Source organism: Hirundo rustica, chromosome 8 (assembly GCF_015227805.2).
Source record: "Hirundo rustica isolate bHirRus1 chromosome 8, bHirRus1.pri.v3, whole genome shotgun sequence".
Classification (NCBI taxonomy): Eukaryota; Metazoa; Chordata; class Aves; order Passeriformes; family Hirundinidae; genus Hirundo; species Hirundo rustica.
In genome coordinates this window covers 31,315,701-31,339,769 of record NC_053457.1, presented here as the reverse complement: position 1 = coordinate 31,339,769, position 24,069 = coordinate 31,315,701, and the positions used below count along the sequence as shown (strand labels likewise).

At 42.6% G+C, this 24,069-nt stretch overlaps 1 protein-coding gene across 6 annotated transcripts in view; it reads left to right on the top strand.

Moving 5' to 3' along the window:
* Positions 1-20,718, top strand: part of FGFR2 (fibroblast growth factor receptor 2) — an 80,757-nt gene extending 60,039 nt beyond the window's left edge. For 4 of the 6 annotated variants that reach the window (XM_058421456.1, XM_058421455.1, XM_058421457.1 and 1 more), the window contains 9 exons: positions 3,836-3,986; positions 6,465-6,586; positions 7,215-7,325; positions 8,090-8,280; positions 11,119-11,241; positions 12,577-12,647; positions 14,403-14,540; positions 15,298-15,403; positions 18,936-20,718. In XM_058421456.1, the coding sequence (XP_058277439.1) occupies positions 3,836-3,986; positions 6,465-6,586; positions 7,215-7,325; positions 8,090-8,280; positions 11,119-11,241; positions 12,577-12,647; positions 14,403-14,540; positions 15,298-15,403; positions 18,936-19,100 (1,178 nt within the window). In that variant the 3' untranslated portion in view covers positions 19,101-20,718. Of the gene's footprint in view, positions 1-3,834; positions 3,987-6,464; positions 6,587-7,214; positions 7,326-8,089; positions 8,281-11,118; positions 11,242-12,576; positions 12,648-14,402; positions 14,541-15,297; positions 15,404-18,935 lie in introns of all 6 variants that reach the window. The other 2 variants (XM_040070682.2, XM_040070676.2) reach the window with 1 other exon arrangement.
* The last annotated feature ends 3,351 nt before the right edge of the window (positions 20,719-24,069 follow it).

The following is a 24,069-nucleotide window of genomic DNA, read 5'->3' as shown; positions in this document are numbered from 1 at the left end:
GTTTTGTGTAGTGCATTTAACCTTGTGTTTTCCTGCATCTGGTCACTCAGAGGGGCTGTTTCTACCAGCAGCTAATAGCATTATTTACTAATTATAATGTACAAATATGCATATGATTTCGAATTAACTTTTCCAGCAGAGCCTTCAAAAAGGCTGACAGTTATAGGAAATCACTGCATGCCTGCTAAAATGTCCCAGCATGAGTGCCAGAACTGACAGATCTAGGCTCCAGGACATGGTATGAATTATCAGTGGAGGAAAACACCCTTCATAATCAATTACAGACAATTACACACTGCTCTGCAGCTGATTTTGCCACATGGCATTTAGAGATTCCAGCAAAGATTTGTTTGTTTTAAATGCTCCGCTGCTTAGAAATGCTTGTGAAGCATTAACTGAGAGCTGATTAAATGCAGTGTGTTGGCCCGAGGAAGAAGGTGCAGTTAAAATTGGGATATAACCGTGTGTTGATGCGTGAGGTTTGGGTGCACTGGGCTTTTCTCCTTCTCGAGGGCAGATATGGAGCTAAAGGTGTGCCTGGTGCTCTTCTCACTTCTGGCCTGCTAAAAGCACAAAGGAAGCACACAAGGAATATTTCCAGGAGGAGCTGTGCCTTCCCGTTGAGGTTAACATGTACCATAATGGTTCTTTGGGTGCTCTGCTCAACTCAAGCTGACTTTCACCTTTCTTTCTTTAATTAAGCACTCAAAACACTTCCCTAGCGCAGTGTCATCGCTTAAAACAGGGTGTCAGCACACTGAGGGGGCCCCCAGATGTTTAATTCACCTGTATCAGGTGAACCTGCACGGTGAGGGGTTGGAGAGCAGAGCTGCACGTGGCAAGCTGGAAAAAAAGGGGGGAAAAAAGCATATAGAAAGCTGCCACTTAAATGTAGATTAAAGCTGACCAAGTCTACTGACCTTGGAATAGGTGACCTTCCAAGGTCTTTCATAGTGTACTCCAAGGTAGTGAAAAAAAAAGATGCTTGAAGGGGGAGATCAAAGGTTAATTCTTTCTTATTGCAGGAAAGGTGAGAGGCTGTTTCAAAACAGAAAATCTCCCCCAGCCACAGGCCAGGCTGGGTTGGCTTCATCTTTTCTGGAGCAGATTTTTATAGCCCTTGAGCTCCTGTAACTCCTTGTACTGCTCCAGTTAATCAATCAGGAGAATATTCCCTGGGAGTACAGTCCATTTGTCTTCTCCCAGACACGGAGCAGCTCCTCTGGATTTCTCATCATTCCTATCCACGTTAATGCACTTTGGTTACCTCCAGTATCTCTGGCCCATCACACTGCTGCTCTGAAGTAAACACCTGGAGTAGTGTTAAAAGGGAAACTGGCAGGGCCTTTAATCTGCTTTTTTCTATACATTGTCGCTGTTTAAGCTCTGTGTTTAAAACGCATCACCAGAGTATTTCAGTTTATTGCAAGTTTAAATTTATAGGCTTTAACCAGGCTAAGGCTGCTGAATGGTGAGTTTAAAAAACCAGTGAAAAGATGAAACTCTGGAAGAGACCCAGACAGTGTCTAGTACACTTATTGTATTCATGAAAAAAAACCAAAACAACCAAAAAACCACCAAAAAACAAGACCCCAGAACCCAGAATTCTGAACCATTTCTGATACCCAAGGTATCTAAATTTTGTAGCTTCACTTCTATGCCTTTCTGTCCCTTGAAAACAATGGCTGTAATGGCACAGGCAGGCATGGAAGTAAATGGACTGTTAATTAATAAAGAATATAAGAATCAAGTCTTGAATAAAGATCTTGGTAGAATGACTAGAGAATAGTAAGTAGATTTTGGAAATGCGGAGGAAATGGTCATAGAGTATTGACAGGTTTGTGGTGAGAGATGAAAACATGGAAGCCAGAAATAACAGAGAAGTGGAATTCAGGAGAGCGGGCTTGGGGGCAGAGATGCTGCCACACTGGAGATTTGCACATTTCTTGGTGCTGAGCTGGTTCGTGTCATGAGGCATCATTTTCAAACTGGTGTGAAACAATGAAAATGAAAAAAGAAAAAGGCAGATCAGATTCCAGCCCTGGTTCTCCTGCTCTCTGGTCCTGCAGGTGAGGGTGAGTTCCCCTCTGCAGGACTCCATTCAGTATTCACTCACTGATTTATTTACAGCTCCATAGTCTGCCTTAACAGTACTTTTCTGTTTGCATCCCAAGTGGTCACTGGATTTATTTTCCTAGAGGAATGTGCCAGGTACTTATATTTGCCAAAAGTAAATATTAACATTTGTGATGGTGGGATGAATGAGGCAGAGGCAGTCCACCTCTCTTTTTTGAATGGTGGCCTTGTGTTTGTGCAGTTTCACTCTTTCCATGGACACCACATCTTGCGTGCAGGAGCTGTTTCTGATATCAGGAAAGATCTGTCAGCTGCAAATCTGGTTGCCAAGATTAATTTTTTGATAGCAATCCTTAACATTTTCTTCCTTATGAAACCTCTTAAACCTCTGGTTTTAGAAAGATGCCTTTTTTTTGAATCTAAGACCCGTGGAACAAAGCTGCTGCCTGGTGACATTTTACATAAGCAAACCTGGTGGCAAAGTCAATCCTCATCCAGGTGATGAGGGTGTGGGTACTTTGCTGCTCCAAGCTTCCAGCTGGGTCCAAGAGAAGAATCTCCTGCTGCCTGGTGTGAGGAGGGGTGCCAGTGATGGCTTTGTGACAACCTTCATCCCAGCCTGGCTGCCGGGTTTGGGCTTGGCCAAGACGCGACTGTGGCGTGAAGAGAGGAGGAGGAGGATTCACACTCGGGAGGGGAAGACTGGAAATACGAGCATTCCTGTTTTGTGTTAGTGTTCTGAGGTCAGCAGATGTCAGGCTGCTGCTTGCATGCTTGAGGAAAGAGCCTTAAAGAAGTTTCACACCAAAACAAATTTTGTTACATGGATGGAGCACCTGCCTCCCTTTTCAAAACATTTATCAACAAGTACCTTTGGTACTCTGAGGAAGATACCGGGGCTGATGAGAAATCACACTCCAAAGTTTCAAAACTGAGTTATTTTTAGGACCTCTTCCCCACATTTCCTGTAGAGTCTTTAGCTAAGAATGTAGTTAATTGAAAACTGAAGGATTGTGATAGCTTTTTGATGCTTTCAGTATTGAGTACTTGGAAAATAGAAAGCAATAGAATCATATAGGTTGGAAAAGGCCTCTAGGATCATTGTGTCCAAATGTAAGCCCTGCCAAGGCCACCACTAAACCATGTCCCACGTGCCACATCTGCGCATATTTTAAATCCCTGCGAGGCTGGTGATTCCACCGCTGCCCTGGGCAGCCTGACACGTCCATCCATTGAAGGAGCTATTCTTAATATCCAATCCAAACCTCCCCTGGAGGCCATTTACTCTTGTAAAAGCTATTGCTTTTCCTTGGGAGAAGAGATTGAGCTCCACCTGGATGTGCTGATTTGGGAAAAGACATGGTGGCGACATGGACACCTAGGAATGGAAGAAGAGAACTTATTGGTCACCTCCGCCACTTGGATATCTGAGGGGATTGATGTAAATACTACCAATTTATTTTAAAAAAATCTTAGTATGATAAACAGAAATACCCTCTGACAGAATAAATTTAAATCTTACATGGTTATTGATTTATGGGACAGACTGACAGCCTTGGCAGCCATTAGAGTCAGAATGTGCTTGCAGGGGAGGCTAAATGTGAGAACAGAGCACTAGAATCAAGACTGTGTGTTCCTAATACCATGATTCTGAGCTGGCTTGGTATCAGGTGCTGGTGGTTTTCAGATTTTGGGCCAAGATTACATCTCCATCTTTTGGTTTTTTTCCCCTTGTTGCATCTTGCATTGCAACCACAGGTGTCGGCCGACTCGAGCTCCTCCATGAATTCCAACACGCCTCTGGTGAGGATCACCACCCGCCTCTCCTCCACTGCTGATGCCCCCATGCTGGCAGGAGTCTCGGAATATGAGCTACCAGAAGACCCAAAGTGGGAGTTCCCAAGAGATAAGTACGTAGCTTGCTCTGGCACCACTTCTGAGTGACCTTGAACAGCATGGGAGGAGGAAGCATCTCTCCTCATTTCTCATGGGGTTTCTCTAGTTTAAAGAAAAAAATCTCAGTTACATGAAGCTGCTCTGAAGATCGAGATTCAGTTCAATTGTCTGAAATCAGTTTGGTTAAATAGAAATTGAATTTCTTCTGCCTGCGGTCCCGATTCTATTTTCAGATTCCTTTTGCAGGTTTTCAGATGCTCTGCTGAAATGTAGCTCCTCTGTTAGGAAATGAGTTAGGAAAATTCGGTGTGGTCTAGACTGGGAAAAATATCCACATGCAAGCACTGTTGAAGGGCAGTGGTGATTTCCCCAAGCAATACCTCCGAACATTAAACCATGTTTCATAGTTGACTACTTAATTGGCTAATATTTAAAAAAAAATGGTATTACAATATGTAGGAGATAGAGAAAGTCTAAATTATGCTGCTGGACAATCTTTCTGTCACGTCCCTGGGTAGGATTTGATGTTGAGTTTGTATTGACATGTATTAGTGGAGATGTTTACTTTTAATTTAGGGGAACATTTTCCATGTTGGATGCATGTATGTACAATTTCTGTGGCTTAAAATTGCACATTCAAGCAGAGCTTATTGAATTTTAATATATTCAAATTCATGTGGCTACATAATATTTTCTTCAAAACCTGTTGACCAACATGCAGAATGATAATCTAATCTATCTTTTGGATAATCTAATTAAAACTGTAACCTTATTGCTTAATATTAAAAAAAGATATGCAAAAGAGAGATAATGTTACCACAGGTAGAACCATGATTATTTATCAGAATTAGTGCTGACTTTTAGAAGTTTTCAGGTGGATTTGAGAAAATAACACCTTTTATCATGGACAGCTCTCTTTGGAAGTTCAGGGCTGTAACTTTTGAACAGACAAACTGTAATTTTGAGCCTTCTGATAACTGTTCTGGAAATTATTTTATTGGTTTAGCTGAAGACTAGAGTAAAAGGCTGTAATTGCCACCTGCAGCATTCTGGTCAACAGTGGGGTCCTGTATATGTGCTCCTGTCAGCCCATGCCCTGGGGGTTACACTAAATGGGGAAAATTTTAGAGTTGCTAAACATTTAAGCCCAGTGTTCAGCACAAATGTAGGTGGAGCAGATTTGCAATGAAAGGAGGCTATTTAGAGGCAGTTTATTAGGCTGGGGGGCAGCAGGCACACAATGAGGGGTTTGTTACTTTGGTCCTAGCAGGGCAATAGCACATAAATTAACCAGTTTCCAATGCAAATGTTTGTTCTCTGCCAAGACCCTAAATTCAGTTTTAGTTCTGGAGAAAATGCAGTGTGACCTCAGCGTAGCATATGCTGCCCTTCTGTCTTTGCACCTTTTTAAAACTTGCATTTGCTGTAGAAACCAGCCCAAAACAGCTCGAGGAATTCTCACCAAGCCTGAGGTCACACGTGTCAGAGAGAGCTGGCTGCCCTCAGGAGGAGCCACCTCACTTCTGTCCCATGCCCCAGCAGATAAGAAAGGTTTCAAATCACTTAGCCCTCGTCTAACATTTCTGCTGATGCTATGACAGCCCCTCCCTCTGCTTCATGGCGGAAGACAGGTGTCCATGCTTTTGAGTCCCTACATCGGTGATATCTGTGAAATCCTCCTGTTGACCATGGAAAGTCAAGTCCTTAAGAATTTGCTCATAAAAAATGCTTGTCTGAATCTGGCCCCTGTGTTGGATAACATTACCAGCATCACACTCACTGAGCATCCTCCCTGAATCCTTTTTATCTTGTTTCTTTCTCCTCATGAAGCTGAGCTCGACATCTCTGTTAGATCTGAGCAGGTTTTGCAAACAGGAATATGCCCCACAAAATGCATTCTGCAGAGCCCAGTCGGTGACTGCTCCTTCTAGGAGGGTTTGATGTTGGTGCTGTGATGAGTTTGTTTTTCCCAGTCTCTGCCTCGCCTCTCTGAGCAGAGCCTGGGCTCTGCGGGCAGGAGGCACCTTCTGGTCCCCTCAGCCAGGGCTCTTGTGGCCTGCAGCCAAGAAACAGCCACGGTGCTGGGCGCTCTGTGGCTGACACCTGGCTCTCACCTCCTTGTGGTCGGTGTGGAAGCGAAGATGACCAGCAGTGTTAGGGTGACAGGAGCTGGCCCCTTACCGGCCGCTCCCCGATTCCAGCTCTTTGAAAGCTCTGCCCCTGCACGCTGCATCTCCCCACACGCCGTCAAGGGCAGCCTTGAGGAGAGCCCAAAAGCCGGGTTTAGTGGCTGATGTGCCTCTCGGAGATGCTCACCCCGCCATCCCTAAGAAAACACGAAACCCGACGCGCACCCCGGCCCTTATTGCTTCCATATGATGAGCGCCTCACGCTGCCGCAAAGTCGGTGAGAGGTTTTTATATTTAGCCCTGGAATTCCGCTGGCTGCACCTCTTCACCAGATGCCGTGTGTTAATCTGTTTGCACCCCCAGGCTGACGCTGGGCAAACCCCTGGGAGAAGGTTGCTTTGGGCAAGTGGTCATGGCCGAAGCGGTGGGGATTGACAAAGACAGGCCCAAGGAGGCAGTGACCGTGGCAGTGAAGATGTTGAAAGGTAAGAAAATTGGGTGATTAGGGATCAGAACGGGCGGTGTGGCAGCCCTCAGCCACACGGAATTTTCTTTTGTGGCATCTGAACTCTGTCATCGTTGCGGGGTGGGTCAAAGAGCGCATAGCTGACCTCAGCCTTCAGCGGTTTGGGGTGTAAATCTGCGCCCTTGACAGCCTGTTTATCTTGAGCAGCGAGTCTTTGGGAGCCAGGAGGTGTGTTAGCATCGTGTGGGTCTCTCTGCTTTCAGTTTATTTCATGTCAGAGGCTATCCTCGTGTAGATCCGAGCCCATTCACTCCAGGTGGTTGGTGCCTATTTATTTTGAATTTAGCTGTAAGGTTAGTTTGCAGGAAAGGCGGTGTTGATAGCTAAGGACAGCTTTTTTGTGTCTGATCTTGCTGTGCTGCCTCTTTACACTGAGGAGTTAAAATAACACTGAAGAGTTGGTCAGTCCACCAAAGAGGCTGAGACTATTTTTTGCTAAGACAAAATATATGATGTGCAGTGTAAGCTGGAAAACAAATCTCATATTCTGCATTTTGAGCCACACATATTTTACACCAGCTGGTGAGCCTTACTGAAGCTTAGGCTGGCACACTGAAATAGATTAACTGAACCTGTGTCTTCTACAGATGATGCCACAGAAAAAGACCTGTCTGACCTGGTGTCAGAGATGGAGATGATGAAGATGATTGGGAAGCATAAAAATATCATCAATCTTCTTGGAGCCTGTACCCAGGATGGTGAGTAGAGGAAAGAAAGTAAACCAGGACTTTCCAACGGGTCTGTGAAAGTCTCATTAATCATAATTTTTCAGGAGGTTTTAAGGAAGCAGTCATGCCGTGATAGGATTTTTAGGTATTTCTTTAGCTTAACAGCAATATTTGAACTTCTGTTTCTCATTATGGTTGCAGCCTTAATATGAGAAAGGGTCCTATATCATATGAAAACTCTCTAATCCCTTGCTGTAAGGAACAAATGACCTTTTGTAGGGCCTTTACCCACGTCTGCTGTTCTGAATTGTCAGCCCTGCTTTAGGAGAATGCGCACCCCACAAATTTGAAATGAGCGCTTTTGCTCCTGGAACAGCTAATTACACCACATAAAGTGATGCAAAATGGCATAACACTCTGGAAATTAAAAATAAATAAATTAAGGAGCACTTTCCCTTTGTTGGAGATCTCAGGGTACTTTTTGATTGAAAATATTTGTTTTTCAGTACATGGCGTGGTCTAAAAGGAACAGGCAGCAGGGCAGGGTTTAGATCCTTTAAGGCACTCATCCTGGCTCTGCCACTCCTGCTGTGGAGTTTTGGGCACTTCCCCACACCCAAACCTTTTAATTTTTATTTTTTTTAAAACAGTGCTTACCTCTTTCCCATTTTGTTGGGTCAGTTAATTTATTATAGCTCACCAAAAGCTTTTTTACATTTAAAAAAAAAAAAAAAAAAAGAAACACCAACAAAAACCATCTGACCCCGCTTTTCCCATGGTTCTTTCCATCCAAGGTCCTTTGTACGTGATAGTGGAATATGCTTCCAAGGGGAACCTGCGGGAGTACCTGCGCACGCGCCGCCCGCCCGGCATGGAGTACTCCTTCGACATCAACAGGGTGCCCGAGGAGCAGATGACCTTCAAGGACCTGGTGTCCTGCACCTACCAGCTGGCACGAGGCATGGAGTACCTGGCTTCCCAAAAAGTAGGTGGAGCTAGCAAATAGGGCGCTTTTTTCTTTCTTACCCCCCCTTAGTTCGGTCCTTGTCTCGTTTGTGCTCGAGAATTTTGCTGGGGGAAGGAGGTGCCTCAAACAGGTTGTGTGATCCACGCCCCTGCAGAGCACTGGGGAAGTTCATACACCCAGTTTTCCATCGTTGTTTAGCAATATTGCTGAAGTGAGGCCCGGAGTGGATCATTTAAAGTAAATGCTGTGCACGTATCTGCGGTTTGGATCCCTAAGCACAGGTGGTCACTTGGTTGCACAAGTCACATCGCTCCACCCACGAGGCAGCAGGCTCTGTTTGCCTCCTGTTTCCAGCCAAACCAAGCAAATCCTTTCACTTTGTGAGGTAAAACAAATTAATTCAATGGCTGAAAGGACTTACAGAATAACAACAGGCAGGGTTGAGAAGACCCAAGACACCAGGGCAAAAATAGTGGGCAGAAGAGGCAAAAATGTGTGGAGTGTATTATTCACTTAAATTATGTACTTTGCTTAAAACTGGTGTTTTCAGGAAAGTGAGCTTGTTGAAAGAATTTATTTATGCTGTCATGTCCCCAGACACTTATTTCTAAAGCCAGTCTTCAAACATTTCTTTATAACCAGCATTTTGATTAAATTCTAGTTATAAAACCTTAAATAGCCCCGTATAACTAACTCTGTAAACATACTGTGGCTTAGTGGAAGAGCAGTCCTGGATACCCTGGGTGATGTTTGGGCCCAGAGGCTAAACCAGAGCAGCAGATAGCAATGATAAGTACTTCCTGCAGGGTGTGGAGTGGTTAGTGGGATTTCTACCCATTTCCAGTCATGTCCACTCCCAAGTATGGAGCTGTTTTTTAACCAAAGACCAGGGCTGAGTGGAACCCTCCATTCCTGTCGTGTGGAGTCATGATTTTGTTATTGTTTTTTCTGCCCTTGTAGAGGTTGGGGAAGAGAGGGGATCCAGGTTTAATTTTGCTTTTATTCCTTTGTTTGGGAACAGTAAATCTTAGTGCAGCAGGGTCTGCAGGGTGACAGAGAGGCAAATCTCCTCTAATGGAGTAAAGCAGGGGTATTGATTAGGTGACACACCTCAGGATATCTCTTTCTGAGATTAATGCAGCTCTTGCCTGGCAGTGAGCCACGTGCCAAGAAAACAGAGCTGATGTGAAAGGAAAATATAAATCTTTTTCCCTGGCCATCTTGAGGGCAAGTGTCCTCCTGAGGAGCTCTGGAGTGCTGCTGTAGGACACTCCCAAGAACCACTACAGCCTTTTTTTGTTTGCAAAAGCACTTGGTTGGTGCTGTGCTGGGCTGGACGGATTCAGAGGGAGAGCAGGGGCAGCGCAGAGTAGAGCTGTGCATTCCTGTGCTCCAGATATCCCAGCACTTCTGTTTGTATTCCACCCGTTCTTCTCCCATTAGGGATCCTTTTACTGAGCTGGAATAATAAGAGAGCTGCTCTTCTCATGGTATTCCCATCGTGCATGAGCTGTGGGAAGGGCAGTGTTCTTGTTACTGCAATCCAATAAGGGGCTCACCGAGATTTCAATTGAGAAAAGGTAAAGGTGGTGTTGGTTCACCTGCCCTTTGCCTCCCAGGAAGTTTTTGCCTCACAAGCAGCTGGACTTTAGAAACAGTGCCCTGTTCCCAAGGTTGGATGGATGCTTTTTAAAAGTAGGAAGCTTGGCCTGTGTTGTTTCTGCCACCACAGCATTGCTGATGCTGAGTTAGAGGACTGATGAGACACTGGAATCATGCACTGTTGTCTGGTCCTGTGCTCATGAAGACATTGCTGGAGCAGGTTTTTCCTGGCAGTTCCCCCGGGCTAACCCAGTGAGGAGCAGAGACTTCATTTTACCCATGTGGGAGAAGAGATCTCAGCAGTGTGCTGGGGCAAGTTATAGAGCAAGAAAAGAGCCTGGTTGTTGTACAGGTTTTTGTGGCGTGTCTATGCACATACTGAAATAAAACATACAACGTCAAGAGTTATCCAAAATTAAAGGCCGGGGGGGAAATATATTTAAGTTGAAAATAAATAAAATATCCTACTGGGATTCAAAATGCAATGTTTCTTACCTTGCCCCCATTCCCACCTTGTATCAACCCTAATAAAGCTCCTTAAACATGGGAATCATACCCAGAGCAGTCACAGAGTCCTCTCAGTGTCAGGGTAATGCTGACTAGAAGGAAACATCTCTCAGGAGGTAATAGATGTAGTTTCAGTATCAAAGCTGTCTTAAAACAAACAGTCAAGCCCTGATTGTTTTGGGTTTGTTTTTCCTTTTCCTTCTCATAATTGCATTTTTACAGTCTTGTGGTTGAAGTAATTATACACACCCTAAACATCCTGCTGACAATTATATTAAAATCTTTAATATTAAAAACAATTGCTCTGATTCAGACTGGCTGTCAGGTTTTATCTCTGGTGAGACAATTTAATTCAAGAGAAGCAACACAATAAAAATGTTCATTAACAGTATTTCTGATGAAACTGCAATACCTCTACCTGGGCACATGTAAAGGAGAGTGGATCACAAAATGCTTGGCACAACTTGGGTCACCACCCAGCTTTCAGCCTGAGCAAAAAAATAAGATTTAAGGGGACCAGGGCTTTCTAAGACACTTCATTGTTCAGCTTGGAAACAACAGCTGAGGGGATGGATTGCAATAATTAAGAAAATTATATTTCAGAGGCTTGTAGTGAATGTGTGGCTCTCCCACCTGGTCATTTAGGTTAAAATCTGGAAAGGAGATTTAGTTATGGTGTTGAAGCACTTCTACTTTTGCAGCAGTTTATTTCAGTGGGCTTTTTCTTTTCTTCTTTTTTGTTTCCAGTGCATCCATCGAGACTTGGCCGCAAGAAACGTTTTGGTAACCGAAAACAATGTCATGAAAATAGCAGACTTTGGTTTAGCCAGAGACATCAACAATATAGATTATTATAAAAAGACTACTAATGTAAGTGGATGGTTTTCTAATCTCTGGAAACAAGTGTTTCTTTCAGTGATTCATTTCAGAGCTATGGTTGTAAACTTAATGGGCTCCTTGTACAGCAGCCTCACTTTTCATCCCAGACAAAAAAGCAGGGATCAAGGACATGAGCATTTCTGTCTCCTCTTACAGTGAGAGTTAGTTAAAAAGATAAGCAAAGAGGCTTCATATTGGAGGATTAGGAATGCTAAAATACAAGAACTTTTTTTTTTTTCATTTGTGTCCCTGACAGTGTCAGTTGTAATTAGTGGAAATGTTCCTGCTGATCCCAGCTGGTTTAGCACCCAGCCTAGGGTCTTGAAATACGCTGTACAAACAATGCAGCAACAACTGCAGTAAAAACCCTGTTTGCTTGTGGTGATGTCACATTCAGCCTTCTGCCTGTGCCTGTACTTAGCTTGTTAGGGACAGGTTGTGGTGGTGATCTCAAAGTGGGGCTAGAGACAGAGAAAACTTCTTTGAACTCCCCACACTGTCACTGTTTTGCTGTTTAGCCTGTAGCAAATGAAGAAGGTAAAATTTTGGATGTAGCATTGATGCCTGGTTTGAGCTCCTTACGCCTCCTCAGGGGATCTCTTAAGGTCCTTCTGAGCTGCACTTGGGTTCTGATGGGAACTCTCCAGAACTCATTGAGTTCTACAGATCTTATTTGTATAAATGTGACTTCTGATTAACAATCACGTGAAGTGGCTTATTTATGAAAATCACTGAGTGATTAGTGGCATTTCAATGGTGACATCTGCCTGCTTCCAAAAGCCAGAACCACCACGTACAGCAGCACTGGAGGGGATTGAACCTTCTTCATTCCACACTCAGTGCAATTCCCAGGCTCTGTGTGTGCAAAGCAACAGGCAGCTCTGACTGTGAGCTTTGGGTCGCTGCAGAAGGAGCAAGAAAACAAAATTCTTCGGTTTAGTAATCAATTTATTTTTGCAGGCAGGCCTGTTTTTCAGAAGTTTATTAATTGTGGGTTTGTTTGTTTGTTTGCTTGTTTTTGTTTGGGTTTTTTTTTGTCTTTAAAGAGCCATAGCAGAATGATACTTTTGATTTTGATCTGCTTATGCTATCATTCTCCTAGCAAGCAGTCTGGGAAAATTTTGGGAGCTCTCAATGCTTTTAATTTTATCTTCAATGCTTGTATCCATTTTTATAACAGTCCCTGTACGTTAGCCCATCTTACTGTTTTCTCACTGAAAATGTTCAAGGTAAATTTTGTGCTGGTTTGCATTAGCAGACAGCTCTTACAGAAACCATCCTGTAAATTGCTGCCATTTTAATTTCTCTTCCTCTCCAAACTCACAGGGACGGCTTCCAGTAAAGTGGATGGCTCCAGAAGCTCTGTTTGACAGAGTTTACACACATCAAAGTGATGTGTAAGTGGCCTGATTTCAGTGGGGTTTTGGGGGTTGTTTTTGCTTTGTGTTTGTTAAACTTTGGGGTATTTCATACGAGTTTTGCTGTTGTCCTTTACCTTTAAGAGTTTTCATTCTGTTTCACAGTATTAATAGACGGAACAGGACTGGCCCTTAGAAAGTGAGGATTTTATGGTAGACTGCTAACCAGTGCTCTGTTACTAATCTGCCCAGCTTCAAAGCACATGAAAGGTGGAAAATGCTAACCTCCTTCTGTCACTGCGGAAGTTTCCCCCCTTGAACTTATTTACGGATGTGCAGCTACAAAGAGTCTATCTAATTTGCTTGCCTTTTGACATAGTCTGGACTTCCTTCAGGTTTCAAAAAAGAAAAAAAAAAAAAAAAAAACCCAAAGGAAAAAAAAGGAGAGAGAGAAAAGAATGAAGAAATAAAAAGAAAGTTCCTGAAAATTTCTTATAAAAATCTGTGCTAAGATTCGGTGTAATAAAACATAGGCTGAGTACGCTGGAAAAGTTTCCTCTGATTTTCAGAAGTGCTTCCCAGCAGTACTTCACATGTAGTAGGAAATCACTGGACTCTGACACTTCAAAAATCTTTTAATGTGTGCACAGAGCCACTGGCTGATGCAACTGCTCAGGGTTTATCCTGCTTCCTAGTACAGTTCTGTGTGCATTGTGCTTGAAGTAGACGTGTATTTCTTATGCAATACAGATGAAGATCCTGGTTTTTATTTCTCCATGAAAAGCTGTTAACTGTAAAGGGCTGGATGCTTCCCAGCAGAGGAAGGTTATGCAAGTCAGTGCAGAGTTAAAAAGGAAAAGGGCAGCATGGAGAAAATAAGAAGCATCCCCTCTTTCTTTAACCTGGGTGCAGTTTCCAAGCTGTTCTCTCCTTAAGAAAACCATTTACTGAGGCGTTTCCTGCAATCTCTACATCATTTACAAAGGAAACTATATACACAGGTTAAGGGTGGATCAAACTTGTGTTTTAAAATAACATCTTGGCAAAATATTTAAGTGAATGTGAAGTAAACCACTTCACTGGGACTGAGAGTCAGCCTGAGCTCCTCAGCAGCCAGGGAGCCCGAGGATTTCAGTGCTGGGACTTGGAGACTCTTGGCCCCATGGTGGCTTTGAAGATGGCTAAAGATAATATTATTGTAAGTTTGTGCAAACAGTTTACTAAAATACCGTGCTGCAGAGCTGGGGGAGCTGCAGAGGAGCTGAGGAGCCAGTGCAGGCTCTGTGCTGGTGCTCACCTGGCAGAGCTGCCTGCCAGAGAGCCCCAGCTTGCCAGCCAGGCAGGATGAGGCAGGAAAAACTGGCTTAAAAATTATCCCACTTCATTTCCTAGCAGAAGTTAGCAACAAAAGAAGAAAAAGAAAAAAAAAAGAAAAGGCAGGGTGACGCAAAATATTTTTGTTTTGAACAGTCTGCTTTTTTTCCAAAATGTCCTGCCACATAATTGCACCCCAGCTGAGCTGGGAGTGCTCTGTAAGTCATTAAGCTGTGAAGATGCAGTGCTGGGCAGTGGCCCCCGGGGTGCTCAGAGCACACCAGACAGAGGAAAAGAGGGTCTTTGGGGACGTGCTGGGGTCAGTCCCCATCCTAAATGCTGTCCGTGCATCTGATGCACTTCCCAGCTCCCTGTCCTATTCTGGGCAGGGGCTGGTTTGAACGTCCCTGGGAGGGATGGGATTCTCTGTTTCCAGCAGCCAGGCAGATCTACTAATGCAGTTTCCTCTTTGATTTGCAGTTGGTCATTTGGTGTTTTAATGTGGGAGATCTTCACCTTAGGAGGGTCACCCTACCCAGGAATCCCAGTGGAGGAACTTTTTAAGCTGCTTAAAGAAGGGCACCGGATGGATAAACCTGCCAACTGCACCAACGAGCTGTAAGGAGCCTGATTTGCTGTGCCAGGGCTGAAGGGCACAGCTGTGCTGAATTCACATGTTTAATGCTATGTTTAATCTTTAATGCTTCCCCCAGAAAGATCAAAACACTTTCAGAAGTGCCCAGCATCCAAAATTGTGGATGTCTGTGTTGGCAGAGATGTGTAAGGAAAAGGTATGGGAAGGATTTCAGGAAATGTTTGGCAGAGGATGCTTCTTTGCACACCCTGCTGTGATCCTATTGCAGAAAGAGGAAATCATCTACAAGCCGATCTCTGTCAGTGTTTTTGCACCCATATTTGTTTGATTTTAATGTTGCTAATGTAGAATTCAAAAATGTTGCACATACCACTAATAGAATGTGAGGTACATCAGGCTGCTTTTGTACACAACAAAATACATCTGGGAACTTCTGTGTTAACACACAGAGGTGTGTTAACATCTCCTGGTGATGTGGGGAGTGTGATTTCAGGTATTTCAATACAGACCTTAACTTCACTAAGACATGCCAAAAAAAAAAAGTAATTTAATACCTTAGGAGTTGCTTGGCCACAGAATTGGGCCCACAAAAAGGTAATTTAGAAACGGAGCAAGGGACAGGCAGGGAGTGGCTGGCCAGGTCTGGGGATTCAGTGGCCCATGAGCAGAGCTGTGTGTGCTCGCTGCTTTCCTTGTGAAGGGCAGCCCTGACTGCATGAAAAGGTTTGTGAGGAGGATGCGTGATTTTAATTAAGCCAAGCAAACGTGTGTTTCTTCCAGCTATATGATGATGAGAGATTGCTGGCATGCTGTGCCTTCCCACAGACCCACGTTCAAACAGCTGGTGGAGGACTTGGATCGGATTCTCACTCTCACAACTAACGAGGTAGGTAAATTGTTCCCCCCGCCCCATAAGCTGCTGATCGGGAAAAATGGTTCAGGGGACAGATGGAATTTACTCAGTTATGAAATCCTGCTCAAGTTCACTTCTTCTTCTCTTTATCTTTGTCTTCTGAGGTTTCACGCAGCTAAACTATGTATCCTGTGAAATCCTCAGTCACTTGCTGTTGTGCCTGGAATTATGTAACTAAAAAGAAGTGCATTTTTGAGGAGTTTTTGCTTATCTCTTGCTGCATCTCTGGATGGTTTTAGTGTCGAGGGGCAGTGTTTGTGTTTCAGCAGGAATTGCACGTGAGGGAGGGATGTGGGGTTCGTGGTGGTTCTCATTTGCTGGCTCAGTTTGATTCCCAGCCATGCTATGTAGGTCAGAAGAGGAGAAATCGTCAATGGCAGATTTCAGATGATGTGTCTGAGAGTGAATTAGGTTCACTGAAATAGCTCTCTGTGGAGGGAATGAGGACCCACAGGGGATGTGCAAACAGCCATCCAATTATCCAAAGGTCCTGCCTAGCTTCAGGTTGGGGTATGTGAATGCAGAAAGGTTTTATTTGAAGAGTGTTCTTTCAGAGGTCTGAGATATTATTAGTTTTAGCAGGGAACACGCTGATTAGGGTATTCACACAGGAATCCGTCCTCTTATCACTGAACCACATGCACCTTTGAGGAAAATCACAAATGATGGAAATGTTGATTCTTTTGGTGCAAATTTCTTTTGAGAGAAAATACTTGGTGTCCCAGAAATACTCTACAAACTCCTATTACTTCTGAGAAATTAAATGTTTAAAGGGAGCAATAAAAGAACAAAGCATTTACACAGGAAAGTTGCAACAACTTGACTTGACCATTTCAAAACAAGATTTTCCTATTTGTTATTTCTTCTTTGTAGGAAAAAAAAAAAATTTTGGATCACTCTATGTGGCTCCTCAAAGTTATGTTCAAAATTTTTAGAATTGTCAGAGGAATAAAAAATGGATTATGGAGCAGCTTTGGGAAAGCCATTTCATAATGGAGATGACAGGAGAACCTGAGTAAAGAGATGGCATTTTTTATGATCATCGTTTGCCCAGTAGGTCTGGTTGAAAAAGATTCTTTGGCTTCAGTAGCAGCTGTAAATTGATCAGGGTCCTGTTTTTAAGGCTCACTCTAAAAAGTGGCACCTTCAGGCTGAGAGATGTGACAGGAATATGGTCTCCCCCTGGAGTCATGGATGTAGCTCTGTGTCCTGTTACCATTTTCCTCTCGTCGAGTACTGCCTGCATCTTTTCCTGCCTAATTCATATATGATTTCACAAGACCAGTTGGAGGTGGGCTGACTGCCACTGCCGAGTGCTGGGTGGCTTGGACTGGATATGTGTTTGCAAATTCAAGAGGGAGGTTCTGGGCTGCAGTTCCAAGCCTGGGAAGGGATATTGCTTTCTTTTTTGCGTGTGTTTAACCATCGAGCCTTCCCCACTCCGTACTGCTCATAGACCTGGAATGATCTCAAAGTTAACCTGAAAAGGCCTTTAGGGTTATGTAAATTACTTTAGACTGGAATCATAGGAAAAACGTCTGGAAAAAGCTAGGAGCACATCCAGTCCATCTGATGGGCCTATGGCAGGGCCCACTATACGTTTGTCATTCCTGACAGATGTTTATGTAACTTGTCCTTACAGATCTCCACTGCTGTATTTCGGCATCGCCTCTTGACAGCCTGTTGCTTTGTTTTCCTAATCTCTAATCTTTCAACATCAGATACTGCTTTTGTCCTATTTACCCTGGACATAGAAAGCAAACCATTCCGCTTGTCTTCGCGGCGCGTTTCATGTTCCTGAACACTTGTCGTCATCTTGGTGTCTCCTGAGAACTCCAACGTGTCCCATTTTCCTCCACAGCTTTGGAGAGCTCTGATTCTGCGCAGTCTTTTCCTCAAGTGCAGGTTCTCCAGGCTCACTTCTGCTTATCCTCTCCCCCCTCTCCCTTTCCCCCCAGAATCACACTGTTGGCCCAGGCTCAGTCTGGTTTACCCAACAACTCAGTTTGCTGGGGCAGCAGTATTTTTTTTGCTTTTGTGCAACTATTTCTGCCCAAATAGTAATGTCTCACTCTTTTCCATGTTGGACCATCGCTTGTTGAGTTTTTAATGTGTTTTCTTGTTGGTTTTTTTTTTTCCCCAAAAGACTCTTATTCCCATATTTCTGTGAGCCACATGAGCAGAAGTCACCAGGACATGGCTGTGTTGCTTTGTCAGCACCAGAAACAGACCTGGTGTTGGTTCTTATGCCCCTTGGTGTGCCTCTGGTTGTTGACACTGGATAAGGATTCTATCTTTAGTACTGAATTCGTATCTGAGTTACATCCAGTCTTCTGATATGATGAGCTATGTCTGATAGCCCCTGGGAAGGCCCTGTTCCTTCAAAGACTGGGATCCTTTCTTCTTCTGTCTATTTAGAAAATGTCTGATTATTTCTGCCCACGTAGGGCTGATTTGCTAACCCATAAATATGTATCAGGATTGCCCTCGAGGATTTTTCAAGAGCCTGGGCAGACACATAGTCAGAAATCAGTAGATCCAAACTCCCTCCTTTTGCTCCCTGTTGAATTTTCCAGCATTTTAAAACTTGTGTACCACACCCTCCTTTTAAAATGGTGACCATTTTTTAAGATGGTAATGACTGAATCTCTGACTTAAAAAGGGGATGTTTGCCAAAGGACTAAATTACCCCAAACCTAAGCACAGCAGCATAAAATACTGACTGAGGTGGAAGACTCGTCTCGTCAGTACGATCATAACTTGTGGTTTAGCAAATGAAGAGATTGCATTTAAATGAATGCAGCTGCCTTTAGAAGTTGAAAGAGAAGGAACATTTCAAGGGGAAAAATAACTTTATTCTCTTGCCAAAACTGTTGTTTCTAGCAAAAAAGCCTTAACCCAAAACTTGGATTCAGCAGATGATATTTCCTTTTTTAATGACTGCTTTGGTCATGGCTACTCTGGGACGCACAACACACAAATATGTAGTGTAAAAAACCCAAATCGTGTGAATTTGATTTTGTTTTTCTTTCAGATCTTTTTTGCACGTATGCCACTGCATGTTGAAACACAAATTTAATATCACAGAATATAAAACAGAGATTCAAAGTGACCAAAGGAATACAAAGTTGGAAGCGTCTTTCCCTCTCCAAATCACTACCATGTGCTAAAGAAAAATGGTTCTATTTAGGATGAAATTTCATTTTTATCATTGCAAGTGAAAAGCCCTCTTTTGATGTGGTTGCCATGTTTATTCCCACTGACACAGCTAATGCTGGTGATGTTGGACTTCAGAAAATACCGTGTTATTGGCTTGGTTTCTCTTTCCCTAGTCGAGCTCCTTGTTTTATGAGGTATTTAAGCAACAAGGCAGTTTTGAACGCGGTCGACTCACAGAAGTGAGCGTCGTTTTCAAGCTGCTCTTTCCCAAAATCCGAGCGGCGGCGACGTGTTGTTGTCAGTTCTCTTCGCTGGCTAAAAATAGGTTTTATTCCTCTTGCCACAGGAGTACCTGGACCTCAGTGGACCTCTGGAGCAGTATTCACCCAGCTACCCCGACACAAGGAGCTCGTGTTCCTCGGGGGACGACTCCGTGTTCTCCCCTGACCCGATGCCTTACGAACCTTGTCTCCCCAAGTACCAGCACATGAACGGGAGTGTGAAGACATGAAAAGAGGAGCAAAGGGGCAAGAACACCAAGCTACCTGCAAAGCGAAAGCTTTTCTCCAGGACCTTCACGTTTCTGCTTGTACATAGGAAATATGGGGGGGAAAAAAAAAAAAAAAAAAAGAAGGAAAAGGAAGAAAAACCACCCAAACCAATTTGGAGGAAAGCAGTCAGGACCTACATAAAGATTCTCATCACTTGCAGCTTTCAGATGTTCCCGAGAAAGAAGAATGTTTATGAGCTGTGTCTAGATACCCGTTGCTATCAATTTTCTGGCTTCCTGTGAGCTGCAACAGACTTTGTTTGTACAATGGACCAGTTGGACTTGAGGCAAACTCCGGGTCTGCCTTTCTTGTTTATTTTGTAATATTTGGAGAAAATATATGTTGGCACACACTTACAGAGCACAAATGCAGTATATAGGTGCTGGATGTATGTAAATATATTCAAAAATATGTATAAATATATATTATATATATTTACAATGAATTATTTTTTGTATTGATTTAAAAAAAATGGATGTCCCAATCCACCTAGCAAATTAGTCTCTTTTTTAACAGCTATTTGCTAAATGCTGTTCTTACACAGAATTTCTTAATTTTCACCATCCAAAGGTGGAAAATACTTTGCTTTCAGGGAAAATGGTATATCGTTAATTTATTAACTAATTGGTAATGTACAAAACAGTTAATCGTTTATAGGGTTGTTGTGTTTTTTGTAATTTAAATGGCATTTCTATGCAGGCAGCACAGAGGACTAGTAGATATATTGCTCAGACTTTACTAGTTTTCAGATCTTTAAGAAAAGAAATATTTACAGTATATAACTAATTTGGGGGAATTAAACTTTTGATTTATTTGTGTTTAAAAACTGCAGATGATTATTCTTATCAAAACCAAGCCCTTTACCAAGAAAGTCTTTTTCTTACAAGGTCCAAAAAGCAGAGCCATTCCACTCCAAAAAAAAAAAAAAAAAAAAAAAGAGAAAAGAAAGAACATTTTGAAGAAGGTTCTTAAAGTAAGGAAAGACACGAGTTGGTCTATAACCACAGCAGAACAGACTGCTCTAAAAGGAGCTGAGCTTCTACCCTGAGTTGCACATGCATCAAATTATCTACAATTCTCTTGCCTCAGTTGGATAATAGGTTCCAGACCTTTTGGCCTGGATCTTTTTGCCTTTATCCCTCTATTGTAACTTAAGTTAAAAAGGGAGAAGTTGTTTATAATGACAACTTGCCATAGGAATATCAGCATCTTTTTAGGGGATTAATTCATGCTGACTCCAGTATTTCCTTCTGAACCATTCCATAACAGTAGGTGTAGCACTGGCCTCTGCTAGAATATCACTGTTGTTTCTGTCTTTTTTTTTTTTTTTTTTTTTTTTTTAAGGATCTTGTATTTTTACTTTCAGAACATTCACATTGATATGGCCATGGAATATGAATGCAAATTTCACTTTTATGTGGTGGTGTGTTTGTTTTGTTTTGTTGGTTTTTTTAAAATAAGTTTAATTGGGTAAAATAAGTATTAAAATCTGTTAACTTTTGTACTGACAATAAAATGTTTCTACAGATATTAATGTTAAAATTACAAAATAAATGTCATGCAGCTTATTTTTCCTAATCCTTTGTGTCATACAAAATGGTTTCCTGAACATCAAGTGATGGAACACATCCAGAAAAGCTTCCTTTAGACCTTATCATAGATCCTATCCTTTACAAAAAAATCCTTTCAGGAATAATGCTTTTGCCTCTGTCTTGTAAAATGTCTACTCATGGATAGCATGAGTTATTTGAGTAAACATATGTACAGTCTTTGGGGGAAGATGGCTTGAAGTGTTCATAATGTAGACCCAAAGTATGTTCTCTTTTTTTTAGGCTGTATCCTTTAATTAGTGAGGCTTTTGATTCATTCTGGAGAGGCTGGAGGACTATTTGCATGGGAGATTAAAAAAAAAATCATAACAGATGGAAAGAGGCATCATGGCAAGAGTTTAGAAGTTTTCTGTTGTATTTTTTTTTAATTTTCTTTCTTTTTAAACTTGTAAACTGAAGGAAGACACCCCAAAACAGCCTGAGCTTTGTGGTCACATTGCTGCAGGTTAGCCTGGAGGAGGATGTTGGGTGTGACCTTCACCACGTGCTGTGGAAGTGCTCCAGACACCAAACTGTTCTTGGGTTCCTTTTTGCCTCTTCCTACTCTGAAAATCCCATGCCAACCCTAAGAAACCTTCTGAAAAGGTTCCCATTAAAAACTGGCGGTTTTCAATTAAGAATTATCTGATTGGAAAATTCCCACTGACTTCACTGGAAACCATAATTCCCTCTCCCCACAGCCTCTATTACTATTAGCAGCAATGGTGGCTACTGTGACAGAAACCACAACGTTTGTAATGACACGTGTCTGGTTTTAAGGTTTTTTCAAAGGCTCTCAGAAGATCTTGAATCTTGATCTGTTTTGTATTGAAATGGATTAAAGTGCATCTCTACTACTTTGATACCTTTTTAAAATAACAGGACAAAAGCATGCAGAAGTGTGGTGGAAAGGTGCTGTTTATCAATGCAAGCTTATTTGTTGCCCTGATTTTGCTTCAAACGGGTGATTTGGTTTTTCTTTGTTCAATTCTTTAGCTCTCAGAGAGTTAGATTTGCACCTTAGACATACTCCACAGCTCCACAAATGTTATCTGAAGTCTGTTATGCCATCTTCATAATTTTATGCTGTAATCCCTGGGTTAAGTTTTTATTCTTTCCTGCCATCTGAAGACTTTCTTCTCCACTGCCTGCTGACTGATTTCCTTCTGTGGAAACCCTGGCTCTAGAGCAGGGCACAGAAGCCTCCATTCTGGGGGGAGAAGCAGAATATCCTCTGTGTGTGGAGTTGCAAGAGGAAGGTGGGCAGCAGGAAATAAAATCTGGCCCTGAAATCTGTTGAAAGGGGAAATCCTACCTTTGGACCGTTCATGAGTAGAAGGGTTGAGGATTTGGGATTGCCATCTCCTCTGAAAATAAAGTTGCCATTAGTAGGAGCAGTAATGGAGAGGACATTTTGTCAGGAAGTGGATTTATATTGATGTGGATAATGACGGATGTGTTCTGTGTGTAATCTGTTCCCTTCAGCATTTCCTTGTTTGTTGTGCCTCCTTTAGGTATGGATTTAAATCAGCTCCGTGTAATATATGGGAAAATAATGTAGAAATGAGGTTTGTTGCAGCTCAAATGCGTAAACAAGTTCATATTGCCTGTTTTGGAGGGTTTCCACTTTTTTACTGTAATTTAGCAACTAGCAGGGGTGATTTCTACCAGACAAGGCTGCATTTTTTTCCTATAATATACCAAATAGCACAGGCTGTATGCATCAGATAAGAATATAGCTTGTTCTTTTTCCTGTTGATGTTATACCATCCAATATCTGGTTCATTTTGTCTTTACAAAAGCAAGAGTTCAGCTGTGTTAGGAGCTTCAAATTTGTCTAAAGACAATAGATTTACAGTTTCATTTCTGGAAGCAAGATGAGCAAAACTACGTCCACAATGTGGCAATTTTCATAGGAGAAAATTTTTCTAGGAGAAAAAAGCTCCACAGAACCTTGAGGTTTAGAGAGCATCATTTTAGTGAAAGGCTCAGAGATCTCAAAATGATAAATTAAACCAAGAGAAGGTTAATACCAGTGACCAGTTTTAGAGATTTTTCTGTAGTCCAGGAAATTTTAAGTGTGTGTCTGCTTAGGAAAAGCAAAGAATTGTCAGAGAAAATGTCCTAGGAACTTTAACATGTTTCAGTTATATTTACATTTTTTTAAGCAGCCAAACATGCTTGAGAAAAAAAAAAAGTAAATAGTTTCTATTCATAATCCGCCCCCAGCTACAGAAAGGGGGAAAAAAGCCAACCAACACCTGTTTTTGAAAGGTCATCTGTCCATTCCATAATCAGGAAGTTCTGTAGTTGCATAATTTGATCTAATAATTAGAAAAACTTCATTGATTTTTCCACAGTAAATGTAATAACTTTGTTGGGATGAAGCATGAGGTACTCCAACCGTTTGTTCTTGGGAAGACTGTCACTCCTGCACCCGTGAAAATGTCTGAGCTTCTGTTGCATTTGCTGTTGAATGTTACAATCAGCTTAAATGCAACAGATTCTGTGGAGAAAGTCTTTTTTTATCCCTTTTTATCAGATTTACCTGCTAACCAGCTTTTCTGTAAGGCTCCTAGAGGAGAGAGAAGATGGAGACGGTGCTGAGAGAACAAGGGGAAGAGGTTCCAGTTGCTTCAGGGTATTTCTATCCGAATTTTAGAAGCAATTTCTTCACTTTGGGACCACTTGGACACTGGGATGAACTGCCTGGAGAAGCAGTGGAATCTTCCTGGCTGTAGATATTCAAGAACTTGGCTTGCCAGGGCCGTGGATAACCTCATCTAAGGCCTTGCTTTCAACACAAGGTTGGCCAAGACGATCTCCAGGGTCCTTTCCAGCTGAAACTTCTCTGTGATTTTGCAAATCTGTGTTGTTGGCCAAAGGTAACCCAGATCTGCAGCAGAGTCCTGGAAAGCTGTGCTGGCACATGTGGAGGCTGTCAGTGGGAATGTATTGTTCAGTAAATTCAATTTAGCGATGCGTTTAACAAGAGAGATCCCCCTCTATTAAGGATGTTAAATGTCAGGTCCTGGCTTGTTTGTGATTATCACAGCTGGCCAAAAGTCTTTAGACTGGATTCCTGTGCAGTGGAAAGCAGTGTTTCGTCAGAAGCTTTCTAGAACTTGAGTGCCCTGCAGAAGATGTGTCGCAGTGCCTTTCTATGAGTGAGCGCTGCCCAGCGCTACTGCAGGCTAGCTCAGTCCCTGTGACACTGCAGCAACGTCGGAGGTCGGGGCGGCAAGCCACGCAAGCCACCTCCTCCCAGTGGGGTCTTTTCCCCCACACAGCGACAGGCGGTAGATGTTGAACGCGACCACGGCAGCGAAAGGAAGGGCCG